This window comes from Peromyscus californicus, unplaced genomic scaffold (assembly GCF_007827085.1).
Source record: "Peromyscus californicus insignis strain IS unplaced genomic scaffold, ASM782708v3 Scaffold_4__1_contigs__length_199733344, whole genome shotgun sequence".
In the NCBI taxonomy this organism is placed as follows: domain Eukaryota; kingdom Metazoa; phylum Chordata; class Mammalia; order Rodentia; family Cricetidae; genus Peromyscus; species Peromyscus californicus.
Window position 1 is genome coordinate 63,672,706 of NW_026294562.1, and position 26,640 is coordinate 63,699,345.

Sequence of the window (26,640 nt, forward strand, 5' to 3'; positions counted from 1 at the left end):
GGTGATCTGGGGAAGTTTTAAGCACCCTTGTAAGTTTTGGAGCTACTGTTGATAATAGTGGTTGAAGCACATTGTAGAAATACATAAAGAGATATTAAAACCTTTGTATCAGCAATGGAATCCAGGCAAGGCAGCTCTAAGCTCAGTGTGAGTGCATCTGGCTAGGCTGTTCTCCAGCAGTTCCCCAGCTACAAAACACAAACCAAGCCACACTGCAGCCTCTCTGCAGTATCCAGCACACCAGCCTCCAAAGCCAACAACATTCTTTAAAAAGCATCTTGTGCATGCTTGTCAGCAGCTGAAAGAGTCCAGAATTGCCTTCACTGGGCAGGTTTCCCTCTGTACCTTGCCACGGCATATGGTGGACTTCACCAGGTTGGGTTTCCAAAGGATCATACAGCCCTGGGCTAGGCAGACAGGGACTCCTAGGTCAAGCTTTCACGGTCATTCTCTATTGGCCTCCGGTGCCAGGGCTGGAGTGGGTACTGCAGTTCTGTGTCCATCGATCACCTGGACATGCTGCATGGGTCTACTTACCAGACTATAGGGTTTTTCAGGAAGCCAAGTGGTCCCAGCACCCTTGAAACTGGCCGGGTGTCAGGCAAGTAACTAATGGGCTTCTTGGAGAAATAAGAGGGGGTTAGAGCAAAGCAGATGGGGGTCCTTGGAAGGAAACCCCAGCCTGAACAAAGGCAGGCCAGGGCTAGGCAGGAGTCTAGAGTACAGAGAGGGGCTGCAGGAGCCTTTGGGAAGGAGGGAGCTGGTGGTGGCTACATAAGCAATGAGGGTCACAGGAGAACCCTGTCTTTAGGCTGAGACAGTGGAACTGAGCTAAGGGGGGGGCAGTAATATGGAAAGGGGGTGGCCACGGCCGAGAGATAGCATGGAAGGAAGATGGACCAGCACTAAATTGCGAGGTGATGGATAGAGCCATAGGGTGGAGCACAGATGTGGGGCCCATCCCTGTGGCTCATGAGAGGCCAGAATAGAAACAGGGTATACACAGCAGCTGGGACCCAGGGCTCTTCTCACTCCTCAGAGGCAGAGAAAATCCAAATGTGCCTCGAAATTGCCTATTTCATTCACCCAGAAGTACAGTAAATGCACCTGTATTAAAATCATTCCTCAGTAGAGCATGGGGCAGTGCCTTTTGCCACTGTCCCATCCCTAAGGGCTGATGAGACCCTCCTGAATCTTAATCTTCATCTGAGCTGGAACCATGCCCCACTCTGTGGGCACCTGGTTTGGGCTGTAGGATATATAGCCTCAGAGAAAACTTGGGTTTCTGGCCTAAGCTCCAAGGCAGGAGTAGTGAATGCCATATTGTAGTAGATCCTGCTGAAGGACTCTCCATGGTGAGGAGCCAGCTTTAGGGGCCCTGGATGTCTAAAGGCGCTCCAGGCATCCGTCTGCACTCTGGCCATGCCACTTTATGTCAGGCTAGCACTGGAAGTGATAAATAATGCTGTAGAGGAAGCACCCAGACAAGAGTGACAGGCTCTGTTTTTGGGACCCTTTTCCTCATACTGGGTTGCCTTGTCCAGCCTTCATATGAGGGGAGGTGTCTAGTCTTATTGCAATTTGATGTGCCATGTTTTGTTGATATCCATGGGAGGCCTGCCCTTTTTGGGAGAGAAATGGAGGAGTGGATGGGGGGTGGGGTGGGCAGAGGAAAGGTTGGGGGGGAGGAACTAGGAGGACAGGAAACTGATGTCAGGATATTAAAAAAAAATAAAAATGAGAGAGAGAGAGAGAGAGAGAGAGAGCACTAGGCTCACAGGAACAGGATTCAGAACCCCAGAAGAAGCCTCCAGAAACAATGGGGCCAGGAATATCCATTTCTATACAGTGACATGGTCTGACCCCAGATTCTTTCGTGGTGCTTTATTACTTTTTTTTTTTTTTTTTTGGTTTTTTTGAGACAGGGTTTCTCTGTGTAGTTTTGCACCTTTCCTGGAACTCACTTCGTAGACCAGGCTGGCCTCGAACTCACAGAGATCCGTCTGGCTCTGCCTCCCCAGTGCTGGGATTAAAGGCATGTGCCACCACCGCCCGGCCTACTTTTTTTTATTGAAGATTCATACAGATTCATACAATATATTCTGATCATGGTTTCCTCCCCCATTTCCTCTCAGATCCTTTCTACCTCCAGACCCATCCAACTCCATGTCTTCTCTCTCTCTCTCTCTCTCTCTCTCTCTCTCTCTCTCTCTCTCTCTCTCTCTCTCTCTTTTTAGAAAACAAACAGGAAAATTTAAAAAGCAAACAAATCAGAATAAAAAACAATGAAAAGGAACGAGAAACACAAACACACACAAAAGCAACACCCATGAAAACATAACATTGGAAAACATAATATCTAAACAAAAGACCAGTGAGAGAAATAATCAAACAAAGCAATACGAGACAAAAAGAAATCTACAAAAATACATAGTGCTGGGATTGAGGCCTACCCTTGAGTGTGGTCTATACACTCAGTGAGACTCCACTGGAGAGAATTAATTTTCCTTTGCAAGTGATTGTCTATTGGAAATAGCTTCTTGGTTAAGGACAGGAGCTCATGTCCAATTTCTCCCTCAATGCTGGAACCCATATGAACCTGTGAAGGCCCAGTGCATGCTGACCATTAAAAGTTTTTGCTTGTTTATTTGTTTTGAGACAGGGTCTCTCTACATAGTCCTGGAACTCACAGAGGTTCCAGTAGACCAGGCTGGTCTCAAACTCACAGAGGCCCACCTGCCTCTGCCTCCTGAGCGCTGGGATTAAAGGCGTGAGTCACCATACTCCACGATGGCTATATTATACTTGTTTGTTACTCAGACCAGGATATCTGCTGGTAGTTAGATGGATGAATGCCCCAAGGATAGGTACCTATCCCTTGGTGACATCCAGGGTTCCCCTGGCATCTTTGCAGAGGGAGAAGGCATCCCAGGAGTGATCCTGCCAGGGCAGGTGAGCAACTCTTTGAGGGGACAGAGGCCCGAGTCCTCAGCAAGGGCTTAAGCACAGGCTGGCCAGCATCAGCACCTGCAGTTCTCCAAAAGCCTCTGGATATCTGGGAGGGGGAACACAGCTAGCATCAACTCCTCACTGGGCCTGCTTGCCTGGCCTCTGGCTAGAGCACAGCATCGCTTAGAATTTGTCCCAGGGGGCACATGGGCAGACTGGTGGACAGCTCTGGACCTTGCATAGCCACCAAACACTCCATTGTCCAGCCCAGGACTGTGCTCTGGGAGGGGTTGACGCCTCCATTGTCTAAGGTAGCCTGTCACTCACCAGTAGCTGCACAAAGCTGTGGGGGCAAGGTTTAATCCTGACTTTAGTCAGCAGATGAAAACCAGAGGCCAGATGTCCCAGTCTGTTTAAAAACCCAGAGCCTCTTGGCCTCACTTTTTTTTTCTTTCCTTCAAGGGGGCTTGTGGGGTGGGAGTAGGGGGGTCAAGAGTTAATTACAAAGCAGTACCACCCCCTAACAGACATCACAGGCAGCAAGGGGAGCCATTCCAGGGCAAGATAGAAGTTAAACCACCCCCAAGAGGATTAGGCATCCCTCCCTCCCCAAGTGGAACCTGAAGGGAACCATGCCTGCAACTCCATTTGCAGAAGCCAGGAGACCAGGTGCTTCAATGCATACTCTATGAGCAAGCAGAAGCAGAGATTCTAGGGCTCCCTCGCTGCTCTGCCCAGCCAGCAAAGCTGCCAAGCCAAGGGTGGAGGAGACACAGCAGTCAGACCTGACCCGGCTGGTTCCTAGACTTGAGGGTCACACAAAGAACAAGTAACTCCTCAGTGGTAAAACCACCTTCAAACTGAAAATGCAAAGCAAGCTGACTCCTTGAAGCTGTGACATCCCCTGGTCTTTTAAGTCACAAGACTCGTGTGGCTACTCTCCTGGAGGAGCAGTCCCAGCTGTCTGTGGTTTAAGACCTCACCTCACTGGCACTTTGTGTTGAGACAGCCTGGAGCACAGGCAGGAAAGCTACATCTCTACCTCTGTGGAACCCCCGTCTAGCCAGCTGGGCACCAGGTGACCAAGACTGACAGCTTCCCCTAAGTAAAACCTTGTTGGGCACTTCCGCTTTGCCCCCTACTCAGTCACAGTCTATGCCACTAGAAACCAGGCAGCTCTGGTCCCCACAGTGGTGGAGACCTCTATCTGCTGGCAGCCTGAGGCTAGCTCCCTGCAATCCTCATCCAAGGCTCTAGGATGGTCACACCAAGTTCCAGAGGCTTCTCCGTGGGTAAAGGCGTCCGGCGGTGGGATGACCGGTTCTGTACTGTAACCAGCAGAGGTCTGTCTGTCTGCACATGGAAAGTAGGTAAGTGGCCTCCTGCTCTTTAAAATGGTGCCTGACTCATGGGCACGTGGACTACCTGGCACTCACAAGCTTTGCATGTGCCTGTGGGAGGATAAGGGAAGGAGGGCAGTGGGGTTGCTTAGAGAAAGGAGTGGAGCTCAGCATGGATCCACTCCAGGTAGAGTGTGGGGTGCTTGCTCCTCATGTGGGCCTGCCTTTGCTTGTTTCGGGCAACAGCTGGTGGGTGGGCTTAGAGATACATCTTATCAATTTTTCATGCCCATCCTCTAAACATGACCCTGTTCCTGAGCCATTATTCCTCTGACAACTTCATGCAAGAAAACATGCAGACCCTCTGATAGTGTGAAATCAGGAACAAAGGCCTGGGGACAAAGGAGTGAGGGGTGGCTGTGGCCGGCCACATTTCAGCCACACACAGATGTTCCTAGGAATGCCTGAAAGCTGATGTTTTAAAAAGAAATGAGCCTTAAAACAATGTCTTCAGTAGTGAGGAGGGAAGGCAGTCCCAGCAGCATGTTATTGGACCCCTACGGGGCCAGACCAACATTGCAAGTTTTAGTGATGGGCTGTACTGGGCCCTCACATCCATCTGAGCTGTGTGTCCCACACCACAGTCTGTTCTCTTTCCAAGATGAATTTTGCTTCATAGCTTTACAGTTTAGTGACATTTGATCTACACTCTCCAAGACTTCCAACAACAGTGATCACTCAAGACAGGAAAACTTTATATAGAAACTCTGGTTTGAGACAACAACTGAACCCCATTTAGCTACTGAGGGGCAGCATTCCAGACTAAGAGGGGTAAGGCTGGGAGTGAGGACAGAATGGCTGTGCTACCTCCCACTGTGCTGTGAATGGGGTAGGAACTCTGAAGAAAGTCCGAGTCCCTGGGCCAACTGCTCTTCCATGGTACTGGCACAGAGTGGGGCTGGAAGCAGGGACACAGAAGTGCTTGTGCCCAGTGAGGCTCCTCTGACTCTGTCCACACATGCCATCACTCACAAGACCCCTTCGGCATCCATATTCAGCTACAAATATGGTGGCTGTATCCCATCTCATCAGCACGCAAATCCATCAGTGTCACTAACAAATAGTGACACTCATGGCTGTGGGACACACACGGGTGGACATGTGCAGATGCTCACTGACATGAGGACAAGCTTCTCCATGAAACCTGAGCTGTGCAGAGATCACCTGCCTTCCTAGCCTCTGCTGCTCTGCAGGTGACTGTGACTCTCTCTGACTGCACAGCCTCTGCACAGGGGCCCACCAGGTCAGAGGACACAGCCAGCAGGACACAGGCCACTAACAATGAAGGCTCTGCTTTCACTCTGGGACACTTCTGGGTATGATGGGCTTTGAAGTCTCCTGAACAAGTAAACCCCTTCTGGCTTGGACAACTGAAGTCCATGGGATGAGCCTGCCCTGGTCTAGGCAGCCAGACAGATAGCAGCTGGTATGTGGCAAGAAACTGCTTGGGCCAAGGAGGCCCATCTTGTATGTATAGCCGGCACCTTGACAAGAGCATGTGAGCCTAGGACAGGCTCCTGACTGGAATGGTGGTCACGGACAGTGCAGAAGACACCCATCCTAGTTCAATCTTTCTCTTCCCATCCAAGGCTTTTAGCTAAATTCCAGTCAAGCAAATGTATAGAAGTGAAGCTCCTCGAGCAACCTTCCCACAGCAGAGATGACAGTAGAGCAGAAAGGGGCCGAGTGCAGTCAGCTCCCAGCCAGCCCAAGACTCTACTGAAGGAGGGACGGACTCCCAGCAAGTGCTCCTAGCCATGCTGACAGTTCCCACAGATGTCCCTTGAAGCATATCAAAGGACAATTCTTACCACTAAGCTCACATTTTGATGTCTCTAAAATGAAGAACTGACCCAGAGAATAATCATTATGTACATTAAAAATAGTTCTCTTAGAATACTGAACATTAATATAAATTTGGGTTCTACTACATAATATGCTGTTGAATTAACAGAATGTTTTCCTTGGAATATTTCCTGGCGATGCTAACAAAAAGGCCCCCACTACTGCTGTTGATGTAGGGTGCTTAGACACTGTAACCCCCACAAACCAGACATCTTGGATCCAGAACACACTTGCCTCACCAATAAAACAGTGGATGAAGTCCTTAGGTTTAAATGCAGGTCACTGTGAAACAGGCACCAGGGATTTAAATGTTAAAACGTGATAGCCCTCACAGTCTGTCACTGTCCTATGATAGCCACTTGAATTTTAAAACACAAATAAGCATTGTCTAACCATTCCTTGATAACTGGTGTCTATGAACATTATTTTAAATCATATCATGGAGTGGACAATAAGGCCAATTGGCAAGTCACTCAAGTGACAGCTCTAAGATGGAAGTATTCAACATATGAAAATAGTATCTAGACAAATTCCCTGACATTAACTGCACCCCAGTCAGCACACACATAAGAGATGCTCATCTTGACTGCTGTTCTATGCCCTTTGTGGTGGAAACCAGGGTCCTGGATCCACAGGAAACCATGGGGAGAAGCCACTGCCATCCTTATAGAGGCAAAAAGCCACCATGGAGCTGGCAAGGATAATACCACATCAGGTCTAATTGTGTCTGATAAAAACTTGTGACTTAATAGTACATACAAACAGTACCGAATTCACCCTGCCAACCTTGCATACCTTGAGCATGCACATAGACACATACAGCTTCTGGATGGCCAGCCCTTCCAGTCTGTCATCTCTCTTGAAGTCTAGATGGGGGTCAGTGGGTGCCTTGTCCCATAGGGAAGTTGTCTGTGGCCAGGCTATAGGAACTACAGATACACACACCAGCATTACAGCCACTACGTCACATCTGCGGCCTCTCAGGTGCCCAGTAAGGCACAGCACATAAAACATCCTCACTGATCCAAAACCTGAGTGTCCTGGAGCTAGCCTAACTAGCTCACATGTGCTTCCCTGGGCAGGGAGTCGTAGCAGTACACCTCACTTAGAACAGGTTGTAGATCGGTGGCTACAGGACTGTGGCGGCTGACCAGTCCACCCTCTGTGAGGCCAGAAGTTCAGACTGACTCAGCAAAACTGAGGGCAGGATTTTATATGACTTCTTGAGCTTTTTGGAATGGGGCTTCATGTGACACAGGAGGCCTGAGAGCAAAGCAGGTCTGGCCACTGGAGCTTCCTTCAGGCAGGCCCCATCCATCACTCCAGTTCATCTCCTCTGACTATCCAAACAAATGAGGTCCAGGTGAAGAGCCCCACCATCTTGGAGATCAGAAGAAGCTACCAATGATGGCAGAGGAAACACCTGCTGGCCAGCTAGCACTGTAGTCACAGGGTGGGGCATAAGGGCTAAGTTCACATCTGCTGTGCAAAGTTCACGGCCCACAAGTGCATCAGACATGGATGCTGTTTGGAGAACTGTCAATCAACAGACGCAGAGGCCCATTTTCTGTCCTTCCCCTTGCTGGACACTGTCAACTGTTCATATGAAATGAAACAGAGTATCATAACGACTCTGTTATTTCCTCTCCTGAGATGGCTTGCCTTGCAGCAGCTGGACAAAGATGGACATGGCACTAATGAGCTTGAATGACTTGTTTGTCCCACCAAGGTAGGACAGGACCTACTTTTATAGGAGTATGGGCACAAACTGAGGCTCACATGTAGCAGGCACCCACATCCATGGCCCAGAAGTGTCTCACAAGACTGTGTTGCCCCTGTGGATCATGCTCTATTGTGGATGGAGGTATACCTGCAGCAGGACCCCTTCAGGATGTCCCCTAGGATCATGAGGCAGGGAAGGATGGAGAGAAAGCAGAGCAGAGTCCCCTCAGACTCTTAGAGCTGGGACAGGCTGTAAGTATGCAGCCAGACAAATCCTTGAGCAGTGAGTCCAAAGATCTAGCTCCTCTAATATGGTCTTGGAATAGAAAAACACTGGCTAATTAAGGTATGCAAATTGATCTTTGCAGAAGTAAATACTCTGAATATAAAATCCAAACTGTTGTTATAATTTACTTCAATACAGCTGATATGACCACCCCTATTCAGAAATGGACCAACTAGGTCTCCTTCTGAAGTCATTAAAAATACAACAATTTTAATTAGGAATTAATTATGCTACTGCCATTACTTTTCTAAAGCCCTCAAATTGGATGGTACTTTGTGTACACCCTATTTGAGGCCCCAGGACCTATGCTCCCTGCCACCTGAATGCCCAGTCTCCTGCAGGCAAAGGTAGAATGAAATGTCCACTTGACCCTGTGGGAGGGCTGCTACTACTTACTTACTTACTGCAGGGGTAAGTGTGCAAAGTGTTACAGGAGCTGGTGAGCGCCGCAGTGCAGATCTGCCTGCACTCTTGAGTTAAGATAGAATTCTAAGGGCTGCTAGCCAGGTAAAGCAGACCCTGAGGGGCTCATGGGAACTCTACTGGACTCTGACACAGCAGTGCCCACGTCACATGAAGCCCAAGTTTTAATGCTCACTCTTCACTCTCCATAATACAGGCAAAGCTCCATATCACAAAGGGCTGCTAAGGCTTACCAGGGTAAGGCCAAGGCCAATCACTGAAATGCTGAGGAACAGGACTCAATTCACATAGCTGTACACACACAGCAGGGTGGCCATGGCTGCCACAGCTACCCCTGTTCACTGAGCCCCTGGGGATATGCTGGTTGACACCTAGGCCCCAGTCCCTCTTGCTATGGTCTGAAACATGCTCACAGTACTTGTAGGCTGTGCACACAGGGCACAGCAGAGGGTTTGGCCGAACAAGGACCCAATGACCACAGGTAGTTCACTGGCTAGTGTAAGGGGCTGAAAGGGTCATCCTGTGGGGTCATCAAAAGTAATGAAAAGGTGCAATATTACCTCACTGGCTGACTTTCAGGAGCGCCTGGATACTAGTAATGTCTGGACACCAGGCAGCCTGAGCTGAGCTGGCTTACGGTTTTAATGGTCTTCATCACATTGTGGCTGTGACACTGAGGATCCTCTCAAGCGCTCATCATAGCTGGCATAGCCAACACTGAGACCACCTCAGTGCCACTCTGCACTGTGTCCCAGGAGTCCCTCTGTTGAGGAAGGCACATCTGCTGAGACCGTGGTGCCTTCACTGGGCCCTGTTCTAAAACAGGTACAGCTGGCATCTGAGCGTGTAGCTGTCAGCAACTGGCAACAGGGTTTTCAAAGACAACCAGCTTCCAAAAATGCATCTATCACCACTACTGATGGGGAGGTGATGGAGAGCAGGTGTGGTGAGCCCAGACCATGCAGAGACAGGCGCGGATGGCACCGCTGTCACTCTGCGTCACCATGGCCAGCTGAACACCCCAGCTGCCAGTTGCCACTGTGCAAGGCATAAAACATACCCTCCAAGCAATCCCAGCAGCAGGACTGTGCCGGAGACTGCATTATTAATTAGAGTAATGGCGCGTGGTCCTGGTACACGGCAGGATAATCGTGTTTAATTTGTGTATGTTTTAATTATGGCTTAAGCGGTGCCAAATTTGATCACAATATCATCTTTTCAGTTCTGCTCTGCAAGCATGTTTGCATTAATTTGCATTTGAAACATAAGAAGCTGCTCTTCCTGGGAGCAATGCCTCACAGCTCTGCACACAGAGCCTCTTTCACAGGCCACCCATCCCATCCCCACACTCCTCCCTCACTGCAAGTGACAAGCAGGTCTCTACTGTGCTCCACGAGCCCCCAGAGCCTAGAGGCTGGTCCCTTCCTGGAGGCACCCCGGAGCCTGAGCCCGCCCTCCCTGCAGGATGAACAATGGCTGCATTTAATGCATTTAATTTACTGAGATTGGGCTTAGCTCATTGGCCTTTCATTGTTTTGGAGATAGATTTAATTAACCTCTGATGAATCTTGCCAGCCAGTGTGATGGCGTGAGACCCCAAGGGCCAGGGCTATCAAATGGGCCCTATTCCCTGCGAGACTGGGATCTCCTCGCCTGTCCAGGATGGCAGGAGAACTGAGGGGGCTCTGTTCTGGGTGGGGGACCCAGTGGCCTAAGAAAACAAAGCAAAAAGCCTAGGCACTGATGATCCATCTCCACTTTCATTTTAGGAGGTAAGCCACCTGTAGATGAAATACCTGTATGTGTTGGGTATCTCAGGCACCAGCCCACCCACAGCCCCAGGACTGATTTTCCAGAAGACACACACCTTCCTGCAGGGCATACTGTATTCTGAGCAGCAGACCTTTCTACTTATGACTGTGTCTGTCTGTGGCTCTTTTGATTTCTCATTCTTCTCATTTTTTACTCTGCCTTTCAGAAATATGGAAGTCACTTGGATGTGACCTGCCAGAAATAAAGGTACAGAATCCCTAAGAGCACTTGGGTAACGGCTGGTCTGCAGGTATGTACACTGAGGCATCTGAGGCCCTTCCAGGAAGAACAAGCACAGAGAGGAAAAGTGAAGAGAGGAAGGGCTTGGCATTCCAAGCGGCCATGTCTATGAACTGGGGTTCTAGTCAAAGGCCCACAGAAGCCGTCATAGGCAGTGCTCCAGTAAGCATGGGCTGGCTCGGCTGTATGGTTCCTGTGGGTCCTCAGGCAGTTCTAGGTGGAGTGGAGGCTTTGCCTTCTTTCTTAGCAGAGGAGTACATGTGGTAGAGCAAGACAGAAGACAGAACAGTGAGCCTGGGAGATGTGGTAGGACAGGCTTCTCAAGTGGGGTAGTGGGAACATGGAATTTTCACACTGGGCTGGTGACGGTAAAAATCACAAGAATACAGGCTCTTTAATCTCAGAGCTACAACCTTTGCTTCACTAAATGGGCTTTTAAAACCTACACTAATAAATTGTTTCCCACATTTTTGATTATTTGCTTTACTTATGTGATAAAGTATATTCAGAATATAAAGGTAAGCTTTACTGGCTAAATGAATAGCAGCTATCCACAGGTCTTAAAGAGCCTCAAAAACCCTCCAGGAATTAATGCACAGATCTAAGATATATTCATTTATGTATTGGGCAAATAATCCAGTTTAAAAACTACTGATTCTCCTCCCACTCCTTTGAACGTGTCAGATGGATAGCAGAGACAAGGAGCTCCAGGCCTCCAAAGTGAGAAGGGACGCACACCAGAATTAGTGATTTGGGGAAAAGTCACAGTCATCAGGCGGGCAGCATGCCAGGTCAGCAAGTGCCCAGTGCCAATGATCTCAATGCCCTGTTCTGGGGGCCTCCCTGAGGAGGAGGCTTCCTTGGGGGTGTTACAGCAATGTAGGTCATGCTGTCCCATCCCAGTGGCTTTGAGAAGAAAACTGTAGAGGGTGCTGTTCATAGAAGCCCAGCAAAGCTGATATGACCACAGCACATCAATGCCAGAAGCCCCCATGTGGAAATGCAGGCCAAGCTGTGCCTAAGGAAGACACCCCACAACAGATGACAAGTGGCTGCAGTGGTCCCTCCTCAGGCAAGGCCCAGAGCCCATAGTGAAGTACAGTGTATACAGCCCTGTTACTATGTGTCGTCTAATACCTGGAGGGAGGTGGCACAAAGACGGTGTGTTTAAGAGACCTGACAGTGCAGGTACCTTGCTTATGGCTGGAGAGACTCCTCCTCTACACTCTTGGGGCCCCTCCCTGTGCCTGGAGACACTGCCTGTCCCTTCTGTGGGAGTCTGTACAGCAGATCACAGTGCTGCCCCATCTGGAGTGGGATAGTGCCACAGATGAAGCACTGTAAAGCAAGTTGGGGCTTGGCTGGAGACCCTGTATTGTGGACATCTCAGAACTGTGTTTCCAAGATGAATATAGACATTTTATTCGTGGGCGAGGAAGCTGAATTCCAGTGCAACATGATAGCAAGTCCATGGGACATTTTCTCAAATACAAAGGTCCTTGAATTTGTACTACAACTTCATCCAGATCTGCCACTGGGTAGCCCAACTACTTGGCTCTGTAAAACCTGGGAAAAATGAAACTTGAACTCTGGATCCTTGGCTGCCTGATACTCAAGGCCATGCACTCTGGAAGGGATAGTACAAGCAATGTAGCTGCATTAGTTAACACCATCTGCTCAGGCATGAATGGGGACAATGTCCAGTTAAAAGGGGTTAGCAGCAGGCTGGATTCAGTGAGAGTTCCAGTGAAGTAGGAACTTCACTTAAGAAACTTAGAGAACTCCTGTCCCAGAAGCCACCCCTCCTCTTGGAAAACCTCTCTCCAAACAGTGAGGACTGCAGGAGACCTGGGTGGCTTTGCAGATGCATCAATCTGCCATCAGGTGACAAAAACTCACCCTCCATGAGGCCAGTGCAGCTAGGCCAGTGCTCCAGACACATCTAACACTTAGCAGATTACCATAAAGGCCAACAGTTCTCTGACAGACCAGGAGGCAACACTGATTTCCATGAATTGTCTGACTATTCACAGAGGCAGCCAACAACCATGAGACACAAACCATTCATACCTTGAGGAAAGGGGACTATGCAGTTAGGTGAGATCTCCTGGTGCTTTCTCTAAGTCCCCACAGTCCCATTCTCCAGTCCCCATCATGGTCTGAACCACAGCAAAGGAGCGGTAGCTGAAAGACAGGGCATCTCCCACCTACCACTCTTTGGTTCCTGTTCCAGCTCCATCATCACTTGGCCTCCCCAGTATCTCCGCCTCCAGCTCAGCAAAGTAGCCAACACAGCTCTGGCTGGAAGCTAATGGGAAGCTATACGGTATAGGTCAGGCTGATGAACCCCTGGGCACTTTCTAGCTTCCTTGGGTTTATGATATCTGAAGCTGCCCAACTCTTGCCCAGGTGCCATAAGGAGACAAAGGACAGGCAATGAAGCTAACAGCCCTGGTGAGCTCCTTCTTGACTCTGCATACAGACCTACAGTATGGAATATCCACGTGTCCACTCACCCACACAGCCAAACTGTCCTCCCACAGAAACACATCCTGAAGGACAGATTCAGAGAGTGCTCATTAGCCATTCTGAGTCTGTCCAGATGGGCTTCTTTTTCTTATAGCCTGTGTTCCACACAGAAAGAAAAGTCTATTGTGAAAAAGATTCTCTGACCTTTTCCCAACCACAGACAGCTCTAGGTTGACCAGCTTTGGCCTTCTAAGAGTCCTTTACTTTCACAATGGCCACTCTGCTCCAAGTGGAAGCCTCTGGGGAGGCAGGGAAACCACTGTGTGCAGCAGAATTGCTGGCCTCCAGCAGCAAGCTGGCAACTCAGCTCAGAAGCTTGGGAACAAGAAAGTGGAGGTATGGGGAATGAGTCTTTAATATGACTGTTTTAGAAACTGCATCTGCTCCTCGGTATTCCTTCCTCCATGGCTGGGTTTAGATACACTGCTACTTCAAGGAGACTGAAATGACAGTCATGGACCCTGTATGGGTCTGAGCTAGGTCCTCTGCATATTTGTTATGGTTGTGTAGCTCGGTGTTCTTGTGGCACTCCTAACAGTAGGAGTGAGGGATGTCTCTGACTCTTTTGCCTGCTCTTGGGACCCTTTTCCTCCTAATGGGTTGCCTTGTCCAGCCTGGATATGAAGGTTTGTGCCTGGTTTTATTGTAACTGGCTATGCTTGATATAGCCCTGTATTTGGTTGGTATCCCTCAGAGACCTGCTCTTTCTCTAAAGGGAAATAAAGGAGGAGTGGATCAGGGGGAGAGCAGAGGTTTTGGGGGGAGAGGGGACTGGGAAGAGTGGAGGAGGAGAGAAATGCAGTCAGGATGTAATGTACGAGAGAAGAATAAAAGAAAAAATGATGTACTGCTACCAGGAGTCATTGAACACCCAGGATCCCCCTTCCCACTACCCACTGAAAATCCAGGGGAGACCCCTGCACCTACTGGGAATCTAGAGAGACCCCTTGTACTACAAAGTTCAAAATGTACCCTGTGGGCCTGCCCTGATGAGGTACCTGCAGCTTAATTAAATACAGAAGGATTTTAACGGCACATCACTCATTTCTATCAACCAAAAGGAGACACCCGCTCAGCTCTGTCTTTAAAAAATAATTTTCTACTGAGGATGGAAGATTAATGTGTGACAAGATTTGGAACTAAGACTACTAATGCAAAGATAGTAATGTGAAGCACTGCGTGACTTCATGCTGTTCTTACTTGGCCCCTGCATGCAGATTACGTAGTGTTGCCACATGCTTGAAAGATCCCAGGCAGGGTGGTATGGAAGGTGGAAGGGGTAAGTGTCTCACTTTTTGCACCTCCAGTTTTCTGTCACCAGAGAAGGTAGTACATCCTAATCATATTAGAACCAGAGAGAATGGCAGGAAGAAGCCAGACACTCAGTTACCTGTCCCTGGCTCAGGATGCCAGCACACATCTGGTGACAGGCATGGACCTCACTACAGAGAAATCTAGCCCTTAAGCCAACATCATAGGACTTGCTTCCCTTGGCAGCACATCCTAGCCACATAGTTTCCTTCCAACCTCAGTGGTCACATCACTTGTCTTGGTGCCAAAGTTTGCCAGCTGCAGTCACTCTAGGGATTCCAGGACCCTGGCACCCAGCCTAGAGTTCCCATAGTAGTCAGCATAGCTTTAGAGTTCCCCAAACCAAGAGAGCCTCAATTGATTAAATCAAGAAGAACAACCAGTTTCCTGGTGTTTGATGAGGATTAAGCAGTGGAAATCCCAGGGGGAAACAGCCCAGAGCTCAGCGATCTCCAGCTCTGCAGGTATTGAGCAGCAACACACAGTGGGTTCCCCAGGCTTTTTTCTATAAGGGACACTGAGCCTGCAGGATGCAGGGACGCCTATTCTGATTGGTGTTTCAAGACAGGGTTCCTCTGTTTAGCCCTGGCTGTCCTGAAACCAGAGTTGTAGACCAGGCTGTCCTTGAACTCACAGAGATCCACCTGCCTCTGCCTTCCGAGTGCTGGGATTAAAGGCGTGCGCCACCACTGCCCGGCCAGGAGGCCTATTCTTAAAGCCAGTAATGGCTGACTGGCTGAACAGCTGCACAGACCCCTCTCTCCCCACCCAGCAAAAACTTACTTAAAAAACAAAAAACCATAAACTATGAAAATGCTGACATGGAAGTGGCCTAAACAGATAGCATTTCTCTGCCACAATTGGTTCTGCCACAAGGGAACTCAATGCCCAGACTGAGGAGGCAACCCATGCTTACCTACCTCTACAACAGATTTGGAATCCAGGCGGAAGTTGAAATCACCAAAGACAAAGTAGGAAACTTTCTCAAATCGCTGGTCGATGATTCTGGGAAGAGAAAAAGAGACAGTGGTCACCTGATGCTGCAATGCTGGCCAGCCTAACCGGCCTGGGCCAGCTGCTCCTCCATGCTCCCCAAATGCTTCCTGCTATAAAGACATTATGGTGATTGTTTCTTGCACTCCTAAATCTAGTGCAAAGGCTACCATCAAGCACACTGCAACAAACAGCACTCAACTGTCCTCATTGGCTGGCCAGGAGGATGTGGAAATCAGCAGTGCAAGCAGGACTAGACAGACACTTGTGTGAGAAGAGCATTCAGAAGGAAGGAAGTGGAGAGCTTGTCCTTGGAAACAGGTATGCTTATGTCTGCATGTGGGACTCTGTGCCCACAGCAGGCCACTGCCTCAGCTGCCCACAGTTACCCTCCTTTTACAGCATGAGCTCATTCTTACTCTGCAATCACATTCCACCCAGATGCTTCCAAGTCACAATGGGGAACACCTGTAATAATACACGGGCTAGCCCATGCTGCTTTGCTGAAGGCCTTCTCTACAAATTCTCTACCAATCACAAGCACTTTATGAAGAATTTTTTCCATTGAGATATAAACACACAAACATTTGGCAGACGGACACATAGCAGCTTCCCTTACAGAGGAGCCGAGTTTCTCAACTGCCATGTGGGGCAGCTCTCCTGCTCCTGAGGCAGGGTAAGTGGTCCTTGTTTCTGATTTGAAAGTGAAGCGAGGGTCACTTACAGCACAGCTTTGCTAACCAGACACCAGGAGAACAAAAGTGTGCCTTCTGTTCAGAGGCAGAGGACAGCAGTAGTTATTCCAGAATTCACTGGCCACTCCACCCTTATCTATGCTACCTGCTGTGACAAGGTCCAAGGTAGAAAAGAGACAGGCTCATGTTTAAAATAAAGTAAACTGGATGGACTGTGGAGATGGCTCACTTGCTTGCTCCACAAACATGATGGACTGAGTTTGAATCCCCAGCATCCACTTAAAAAGCCCCATGCGGCTGTGTGTGCTTATAATCCAGCATTTTGTTGAGATGGAGCGGGTAAAGACAGACAGATACACCCTGAGAGCTTGCTCCCTGGCCAGCCAGCCATGCCTAAATGACCAACTTCCAGTTGAGGAGAAACTCTGTCTCCAGGCATTAAGGTAGACAAAGACAGAGGAAGACACTCAACACCTTGCTCTGCCTTCAACATGTGTGCTCACAGTCACATCCATGCACCACATAAACATGTGATACACACAACACACATGAAAGAGAAGAGGAGGAGGAGTGGGGAGAAGGAAGAAGAGGAGGAAGAAGAGGAAGAGAAAGAAGGGGAAGGGGAGAAACTTGATTATTGGGCAGAAATCAGACAGACTTTCTCAGTCACATTGACTCAAGTGTCAGTGGCTACCAGGAAGCCCAATGTGTCTTGCTGTGGCCTGGTTATTGCTACCCTGTTACAGATGTGCTGCTGTCAGCATCAATGACTACCACCAGGGAGGGTAGCCTTGGGGTGGGGTCAGGTACCTAGAGCTGAACTCAGGTTGCAAAGGAAACCTGGAAAGAGGCAGCCAATGAAGCACCTGCTCATTAGGAAGGACCGTCTCCTATGTAGAATTGTTATGGCTTGGGCTACACTGCTTACCCAGTGAAAGTATAAAGGATGTCCAAACCCTGGGCTGACAGAATAGTCACCGAGAGGAAATCAGTTACCCTGGAGAGGAATGTGGAGAGTTCTGTGGGCCAGGCATCCTGAGGGACTGGAGAACTCTGCCTACTGGCCCAGACTGGGAAGAAGTCTTCTCTACTGAAACTGGACTCTGCTCTTTCGTTTTTATGTTTGTGGGGCCCTGTGCTTGGCTATCGCTGTGAGCTTCCCTCTTGTGGCCTGCTCCTTCCTTTCCACTCGCACAGCTTGAACCAGGCTCCCTGTGCTGTGTCTTTCCCAGTGCTGTGTGGGATGGTCTGAAAAGTACAGTTTCTGCTCTGACTTTCCTACAAGGCTGACTGGTCTGTCATTAAATAGTCCACCACTTCCTGTGCAAGCTGCCTCACATCACAGAGCACACGGGTCAGCCTAGGAAAACAGTGGGAGACTACCTACTCTTTTCCATAGATTTAAAAATAAACATCTATTCCTATATACCTTTGATTCATATGACTTTTAATAACAAAGTTTTATTGACATTCTTTTAAAAATTCCTTTAGTTTTTTCATATTCCTCTTATGTAAAATTTGCTGTATCCTCCGGCCAAATTCCACAAAAAAATCTGTCTTCCCTCTAGTTGGAATTGCATTTAATTTAAATATTAATTTACAGAGAAAGTTGCATCTTAACAGCAACGCAAATGGCCGGCAGCTTATCTACTTTTAAAAGGGTTTCTGTGAGGGAAGGTGGCTGAGGAGTGAAGCCCTTTCACAGCAGCAAGGTCTGAGTCTGGTTGGGTCACAGGCTGTGCTCAGCTTTGCCCCTTCTGCCCTTCTTCTTCCTGCTCACCCAGTGGGTGCCAGCACTGCCTGGAGTAGTGAGGGGAGTGGGACCCATCCCAACAGGACCCTGTTTGTCTCTCAGCAGGAAGAACAAGGAGAAGAGACAGCAAACACAAGTGATATTCCAAGAGAGGGAGAGAATACTAGGAATTAAAGGTTTGATGGAGGATGGAGAGCAGTGATGTAGAGGAGGGGGTAGGCTAACCCAAAGTAGAAACTCACTGCTTTGTAAGCTAATTTAAAAATATAATAATAACTTAAAAAGAAGTTTAAATAGTGGTACCCTAACAGATGGACAACGGTGCTCCAAGAAAACATGAACCATTAAATGAAAATCTCAGTGCTAAGCATAGGATACTGCTCTATAACTTGTAGATGTAACCAACCTTCTTATTAAATAAGAAACACAGAACCAATGCAAAGAAGAAAGCCAAGAGGTCAGAGCTAAGAGCTAAAACCTTACCCTTCCTCCTGCGGTGGTCCTACCTCTCCGAACCAGAGCTACCCCTGTGTTAAAGTCTTTATATAGAGTTCCTGTCCTGCCTTCTCATTGGTTGTAAACCCAACCACATGACCGCTTCCTCACGGCCTGTCTGTATAGGCCTCCAGGTTTTCCATGATTGGTATTGAGATTAAAGGCATGTGTATCCAATACTGGCTGTATCCCTGAACACACAGAGACTTACCCAGCTCTGCCTACCAAGTGCTGGGATTACAAGAGTACGCCACCACTGCCCTGCTTTCCTATGGCTTGCTAATAGCTCTGACCCCCGGGCAACTTTATTTATTAACATACAAATAACATTTTAATACAAATAAAATATCACCATAATAACTTACTCATCAGAGAGACTCCAGAGGCCCCCCCAAACAATACAGATTATTATCTCTGCTCTTGGTCGTCCACCTTAACTACATGGTAAGACTGAGTGTTGCACTTTGGTTACAGGACAGTGGTTCTCAACCTGTGAGTTGTGAACCCTTTGAAGGTCGAACAACCCTTTCACATGGGTCACTTAAGACCATCAGAAACCACAGACATTTACATTATAATTCATAACAGTAGCAAAACTACAGTTATGAAGTACCAACAAAAACAACTGTATGGCTGGGAGTCACCACAACATGAGGAACTGCATTAAAGAGTTGCAGCATTAGGAAGATTGAGAACCACTGTTGTAGGACATAGAGAAATCAATCTGCAAAGGACCAGGAAAATCTACCATGTTTTACAGTGCCCCGAAGGTATATGCAGGTTGCTGGGGGATAAAAGACAGTATGGTCTTATCCAGTGCTGGATCCTGAATTGCTACAATACAAAATGCTATTATTACACCGGCAAGAGATGCCCAGGGGTGTAATAGTGGCATGACTATTCTGGGAATAATCAACTTTTCCCCTTATAACTAGCCCATGAACAACTAGTTTCTGATGGGATCTGAGGCTGCTCTACAGGGGAAATTCACGACTGATGCTGTAAACCTGGTGAAAAGTCCAAGGCTGAGGAGGTCTTAAGCCCTAGGGGAACCTTCTACTGTTGTTTTGCTAAATGTCCATGTTATCAAACTGCCTTCTAATTAGATATATTTATACCCATAGACTGTGCTGCTCTCAACCTTGGTCAGAGACTTTCTACAGTGGGCAGTGATTAACACAGAGACTCAAGGCTAGTCCAAGAGCTGAGGATAAGTAACCGTTGAGTGCTCAGCCTTAAACGGAACATCTTTATCAACACCAACACCACCCCTGCCCATCAAAGCTTGGGAACAGTATAGAAGGGAAGCTGGAAAGAATTAAGATCTGGAGGACGGGGAACAGTGCTGTAAAATTCCGTCTTCTGGACATGACATACCTGTTACACTCAGGAACTCACAACGGCTGGGAAACCAGCACAAGATTAAGCTGTCCAACAGTTCAGTGCAGATGGAGATGGCGCTACCACACCTAGCTAAAGAGCCACTGGTAGCTGATAGCTGGTGGGAAGGGAGAGTCAATTTTCTTAGAAGTGTGGCCTCTGACAGGGTGCCCATGCTGCAGTGGGTGACCCCACACCCACGTGCATGCAGGCAGCACTAACTGGACTTAGGGAGTTATATTTTGTAAAGGACATGAAGACGAAGGGGGGAAGGGATATGGTAGGGGTTGGAGGAAGGGACTGTAGGGGACAGATGTATGAAATAAAAATATTTAAGAAGACACAAAACAACAACAAAACCACTAATTCATATCACGATGCTGGCTTAGGGTGTGAGAAAGGATGTAACTGGTGAGGACACCAGTGCTTCTAGCAGGGACACATAGGTGCTGTGTAATGGGTACCAAGTTCTACTAGGAGTCTAGAGAAAGTGGAGAACCATTCTGACCATATGTAGGAACCAGAGGTCTGCTGCCCACCCCTTGCCCTTCTTGCCTCATTCTCCCCTACACTCACAAGGTTGTTGCCTGGCTTGTAACCTGCTCTATCTCCACAGTCCAACTGGTTTCCAACATCTCACTTTCCTTTTTGGAGCCGTAGACCATCCTCCCTGACTGTGCAGGGCCAGCCTGCCCTCCTCTTGGGGGATGGATGGGGTCAGACACTTGAAGCAGGCAGCTTGGGGCCAGTACAGCTGTGAGACTCCCATGGCCTGGACACAGTGATGGGTTCTTTGAAGATGGGCCTGGGCCTCTCTTCCAAGAGAGTGCTGTGCCTATGGCACTGAGCCATATACATGCATCTCCTCCTGCCTCTACTCTTCCTTCTTGTCTTTCCTCTTTTTCCCAACTCTGTATTTTAGAGGAAAACCAAACTGGAGCAAACCTCCAGCTTGTGTAGCTGCAGGGATGGCTGAAAGAACAATGCTATCACATCCTGGACAGAAACCCTTTGTATGTCTGAACATTTACTATCTGATCTTTAAGCCCAAATATCTCCCATGAGAACGCACAGAACAGAGGTGGTGAGATGGCTCAGGGGGTGAGGGTGCTTGCTGTACAAGCCTGGAGACCCGAGTATGATACTTGGGACCCACATAAAAGTGAAAGGAGAGAACTGACTCCATGTCCTCCACATGCTCAATGCGGAATACTCGTGTACCTTAGGAAATCCAACATCAATAACAATAAAGACTCCTGGGTGAATGAAGTTTACTAGTGTTTTTTCTGTTGCTGATTGTTTTCTAGTTTGGGGAGTCTTGTTATAAAGAATAGCTTGGCCTAGAACACCTGTCTCTGCCTCCCAAGTGCAGGAGTTACAGACACACACCATGCTTCCTTTACTTACACTTCTCCACCTCTCTTTTCTTTCTTTTTTGTTTTTGTCTTTTTGAGACAGAGTTTTCGCTGTGTTGTATTCCTGGCTATCTTGGAACTCACTCTATAGACCAGGCTAGCTTCAAACTCAGAGATCCACCTGCCTCTGCCTCCTGAGTGCTGGGATTAAAGGTGTGGGCCACTACTGCCTGGCTACTTACACATGCGTTTTTTTAAATTTATTTATTTATTTTTTCATTTTACATACCAACCACAGTTTCCTCTCCCACTACCCCCCACTTCCACTTCTCTTAATGGGAATGAACATTACAGATGATCTGAACTTTTCATTGTCATGAATGCCTACACACACACACACACACACACACACGAATGACATACATACTTCAGAAGTCTTGTCCCACTCAGGCATGTGCTATTGTACATATCACAGACACATCACTGGTTGTTTATGTGTACAGGTTGCAGACATGTCCATCCAGTTTCATAGCAAGAATCTACCTCTACAGAGAGGGAGGGCTTTGAAGGATTCATGAGCAAAGCATGCAGGAGAGTTAACTTGCATTCATCAGTACTGATTTCTTGAGCCAAATATATTTGACTACATCTTCACTTTCAAGGGTTCTATCTCTTCTAGATCGATGTGCACAACCACCTCAAGCTCTGAGTTGGGAAAGGGCACTTAGGCTTTTCCTGTGGTCAGAAACCATTTAGCAGGTGTTCACAGCTGCCCAGAGGTTATGCTGAGGCATCTTGGGAGTCTAATGGCACCCACAGGCCAGAGAATGTGGAATAAGCCCAAGTTGAGCTCAGCATAAGAGCACCACAGGAGGAAGTGAGTTCACAAGACGCTAAGGTGTGTCTATGTGGGCAAGTGAATCTACAGGCTCATGTGTGGAACAGTGGAAGCCAGGTCTTTTTCTGTCTCATCAACTAGTGTGAGCATCAAACACAATGGACTGCACTAAGTTTTGAGGCGATGAAAACAAAGGCCTAGAAAGCAACATAAAGGCGTGGTCTTAGAACCAGTAGCATACACCTACCTGACTAATCAAATGGCAGAATCCATGTTATGGTAAATTATTTCAGATTGAGGCTGAGTGTACTAACTTTAGATGCCTGTGTGCTTTGTGTGAGAATGCTGCATTTGGGCCATTCCTCCCAAGAGAGGTGTTGATGGGTCCTGGCTGTGCCCCATGCTGGGCCTGTGATGACCCAGGAAGGCAATTTCACTGGCATGTCTTGATTCCTGTAAGACTATCATTAAAAACCTAAACTTTATCATGCTTTCCTGCCCTGCTCTTTTTGATATAATAGCCCAAGCCAATTAATAACAACGCCCATCGCTGAAGGTCGCACAGAAGCAGCAAGATAAAGGGGCTGTCATGGCCGAGGCAATCGCCTGAGTGCCAGGCCGGCGGCCCTCACGGCACTCACTTTTAATTTCTACATAGTGCCATTTGGACCAGAAAAAAAAGAGTTGTTTTAAAATTAATTACCTTGTCAGTGGCTATTATGATTAAAAAGGAGGCCCACATCAATATCATGTGCCTTATTCAGAAAGAGAATTACAAGAAGAGCCATAAAAATCAATTTTTTAGGCCTGGAAATGGTGTCTCTTGTTTGACAGGTGATTCCAGGATGTGACAGCCCTACTGGGGGAAGGGTGACTTTTTTCTATCTGGCCAGGGCCTGTTCCCCATCTGAGGACATTACCTCCCATAATGCAATGGGCTCTGGATTTCTGGAGGAAGTCACAGTGAAAAGTCACCCTTTCAGCTGCAGTCACTTCTGTGCCACAGGAACCCTGGGGTGCCTTGGACCCACTGAGGGTCCCATGGTCATTGAGGCTGCAGAGGGCACCCATGCAACATCCCAAAGGCCGTTAGAGATGCCCCCAAGGAGCTGCAAAGGTCTGAAAGGTGGATTTGTCATGACTCGTCAGTGCCACCCCCTGAAGTGCTTCTAACACACTGATAACTTGGCTTGCTTCCCTTTTTACTCTTCAACCAATGGTTGGGATGTTAAATCTTTTGGCATTATATTTTTACTTAACTGTGGAGTCTACATAAACTTAGAGATCAACTAAGGTTGGTTCTATCCTCAGCTATGGGAGAGACCATGTTTATTGAACAAATATTAAGTAGCTCAAATACTGATAATATAAAATGGCTAAATTACCCAAAATATTTGAGGATAATTTAATTTCCTAAAAGTGTCTCTTCATCATAAGTTATCTAGTCACAAAAGTAAATTCAGCCAACAAAATAAATGCACAACTAGCCTGAAACTTCCCAGGTTCTCATTCCTCACCTAAGCCCCCGGGAAGGTGCTGCTGGGGACAAGATCTATATAGCTCCATGAGGCCTGAAGCCCTGGGGACCCTCAGTTCAGAGGGTCTGCCTGAAATATGAGAGAGTTAACACTTCAGAGGCAAACAACAAAAACCCAGAAGTAGTAGGAGCACAGAACACCCGACATGACTTGAGGTGGCTCTTAGGATCTAGTCCTAGTAACGACCACATTCCTCTTCCTAACTACTCCACTGATCCCAAGCATAATGCCCTGCCGCACAGACACCTTTCCTAACCTTACCACCCCATCCTATTCCTCCAGCAGCTGCCATTAAACCCAGGGCACTCTGAGGCTCCTGCTCCCAGCACCATATAGGACAGCTTCATGCAGCAGAACACTGACAACCTGAGCCAATTGGTTCTGGTAAGTGAGCACCTGCCCCACCTTGGCCTATGGGAACTGCTGCTCCCCGCCTGAATAGCAGACCCTGCCTTAGCAGGCTAATGGTCCAAGCTTGGTACATGAGCTCCTTCTAGGGAATGACCAAGGGTCACTGCATTGGAAAAGGGGTCTTTAAAGAGGTCATGGAGGTTAACAAGGTCAGAGGGGACCTGACACGAAGGGAAGAATCCCCAGAGTTGTTGGCTTTCTATCATGTAAGGACACAGTGTCCATAAGCCAGTTTTAGAGCCTGGCTTGCTGCCCTTAGCTTGAACTTCAGCCTCCAGAATTGCAAGAAATGAATCTCAGTCAAGTCTCTTGTCTGAAGCCTTCTGCTGTAGCATCCAGCACTCCCTGGGACAGTATCCATCCCTAGGGCACCAACTATGGACAAAAGGACAGCAGGACAGGCATGGAAGACTTGGGACATATCTAGACTCTGTAAGTTACTGGCCAAGGCTCCTTGTAACTTTGACTTTACCTACTTTCACAGTGCTCCAGTAAAGACTGAAATTATTGGTGGAATTTTTAGAGATTGGGATTTTTCCTCTGAATAGTAATTGGTTCCCTCTCCCAATGGCAATGTGCTGGGTATTCACTATGTGCTAGGGGCATTGTGGGCCATAGCCACATTGATCTTTCCCAATCTTGCAAAAGTCAGGCTCCTTGATGATACATGTTCCACTCTGCCGGGGGAACTCTGTCCCACTGTGTACCCCTAGCATGAGGGCTGCATGGCTCTAATCCACACCTTCTGGGTAAATAGCTGCTTTTCTCTCTCTATCAGTCACCATTCCCATTTGTTTTTTTTGTTTGTTTGTTTTTGGTTTTTTTTTTGTTTGTTTGTTTGTTTTGGTTTTTCGAGACAGGGTTTCTCTGTGTAGCTTTGCGCCTTTCCTGGAACTCACTTGGTAGCCCAGGCTGGCCTCGAACTCACAGAGATCCACCTGGCTCTACCTCCCAAGTGCTGGGATTAAAGGCGTGCGCCACCACCGCCCAGCCCCATTTGTTTTCTAAGCATAAGATCTAGATATTGAATGTACTACTTCCTCTCCTCACATTGAGACAACTCCACTGATTATAAAACCCCACCGGGCTACATGGAAGAACCTTAGCCTCCTATGAATGCTTTATTTCTTAGGAATCTAGCAGGAAAAACCACAGCTGAGATCTCTAGAAATGGAGCAGCCCTTAAGCCTCAGATGCCCATAAGCACTCAAAGCAACGCTCAGTTTCACCAGCTCCAGGGAAATAAAAATCGTGCTGCCTCCCCAAGACTAGTTAGAAGTGGATAGGTGGGGGAGGCATGTTTGGTAAAATACTGAGACCCTCTAAAGGGAGTCTCCACAAGAGTATGGTGGGGATCCATCAAGGAGCAGTTGATATGAAGCCACCAGAGCACAAACATCCTGCAGATGGAGGATGAGCAGCAGGAAGCCATTCACAGCACTCTCCAAGCATTGCTGTGGATATTCACATGCACAGAACACACACACAGAGAACTATACACATGTGACGATCTAAACCTGAGGCATGGAAAAGAAAGAGATGCACAACTTATGAGAAAAAGCATAGAAGCATGCAAAGAAACCCAGACACTGAATCCAGGTGGTACTGTGCAGCCACAGAGGCTCAAGACACAGACACAGGGTACCAGCAGCACCTTACTGTTTTATTTCTTCAGAAAAGAGAAGAAAGGTTACACATGTCAACCATTGAGTAGAGGTGTGTAATTTTCCTCATCATAGCCTTCTACAAGCATTTGGACACCTAGATCTATTTTTAGTAAAATAAAGAACATACTGCAAATTTCATCAATCATCTGAGACACTGGCCCTTACCGACTCATCTTGCTCAACTGTAACTGGACTTGACATGTCCTGGCTACCATGCTTTCAATGGAATCCATGGCAATGCTGGCACGGGCCTTGGAGTTTCAGGCTGATGACACACATAGCAAGTCTGTGGGCTCCTATGGGAATTCTGTGCTGTGCAGGGTGAGCTCCAGGCAGTGGGTAGCCTGAGGCTTCCAAAACTTGGGCTGTAGGCACAGCCCACAGAGACACCTGCACTTTTTCTCCAGGGCAGCGGGCAGCAAATGAGGTGCAAGAAACAGCTCTGTGCCAGCCCCACCAGAGCATTCCGGAATGACCTAGATCCTTAGCAGGGAGCTCGCCTTTGCCTAGAGACGCAGTGCTTTTCTTCTGCTCACTGAACAGCAAGGCGAGTTCTGGGAACGGCCTAAAGAGAAACATTTAGATTGGAGGGGTCTTTGAGCAGCCTGACAGCTGACGGATGACCATCCATAAAGCGACAAAGAGGGGCTGTGTGGCAGCCGGCGTCACATAGCCTCTCCCTGGGAAACTAATTGCTCCGGATTGTCCCAAGGAACATTATTTTTCTGGCAATCATTTCCTTTGAATGCCTAAAATGAGCATGAAACAACTCTTTTCACTGGACATAAAAGTTAAATGTCCCAATGTTGATCAAATTAACTTCAGCACTGTGACAATGGACTGTGTTTGTGAGAAAATAATGGGGGGACAGAGGGGTGCTTTATGCCAGGGTTTCACAGTTGTAATGTAAAAATGTCTCTGTTGAACTAGCCAGGCCACATTTCAAAGGGGACACTGAAGGCTCCTGTCACTGGGCAGAAAAAAAAAATCTCATTTCA

At 47.9% G+C, this 26,640-nt stretch overlaps 1 protein-coding gene and 1 long non-coding RNA gene across 3 annotated transcripts in view; one reads left to right on the plus strand and one right to left on the minus strand.

Moving 5' to 3' along the window:
• The window catches only part of Inpp5a (inositol polyphosphate-5-phosphatase A), a 200,388-nt gene that overhangs the window by 26,673 nt on the left and 147,075 nt on the right, over positions 1-26,640 (minus strand). For both annotated transcript variants that reach the window (XM_052714263.1, XM_052714264.1), the window contains exon 9: positions 15,438-15,522. In XM_052714263.1, coding sequence (XP_052570223.1) covers positions 15,438-15,522 — 85 coding nt within the window. The remainder of the gene's footprint in view (positions 1-15,437; positions 15,523-26,640) is intronic.
• On the plus strand, positions 1,966-24,736 carry LOC128095385 (uncharacterized). The gene is made up of 4 exons (XR_008213235.1): positions 1,966-10,397; positions 10,604-10,687; positions 15,669-15,831; positions 23,847-24,736. It is a non-coding gene; the product is annotated as an uncharacterized LOC128095385 (long non-coding RNA).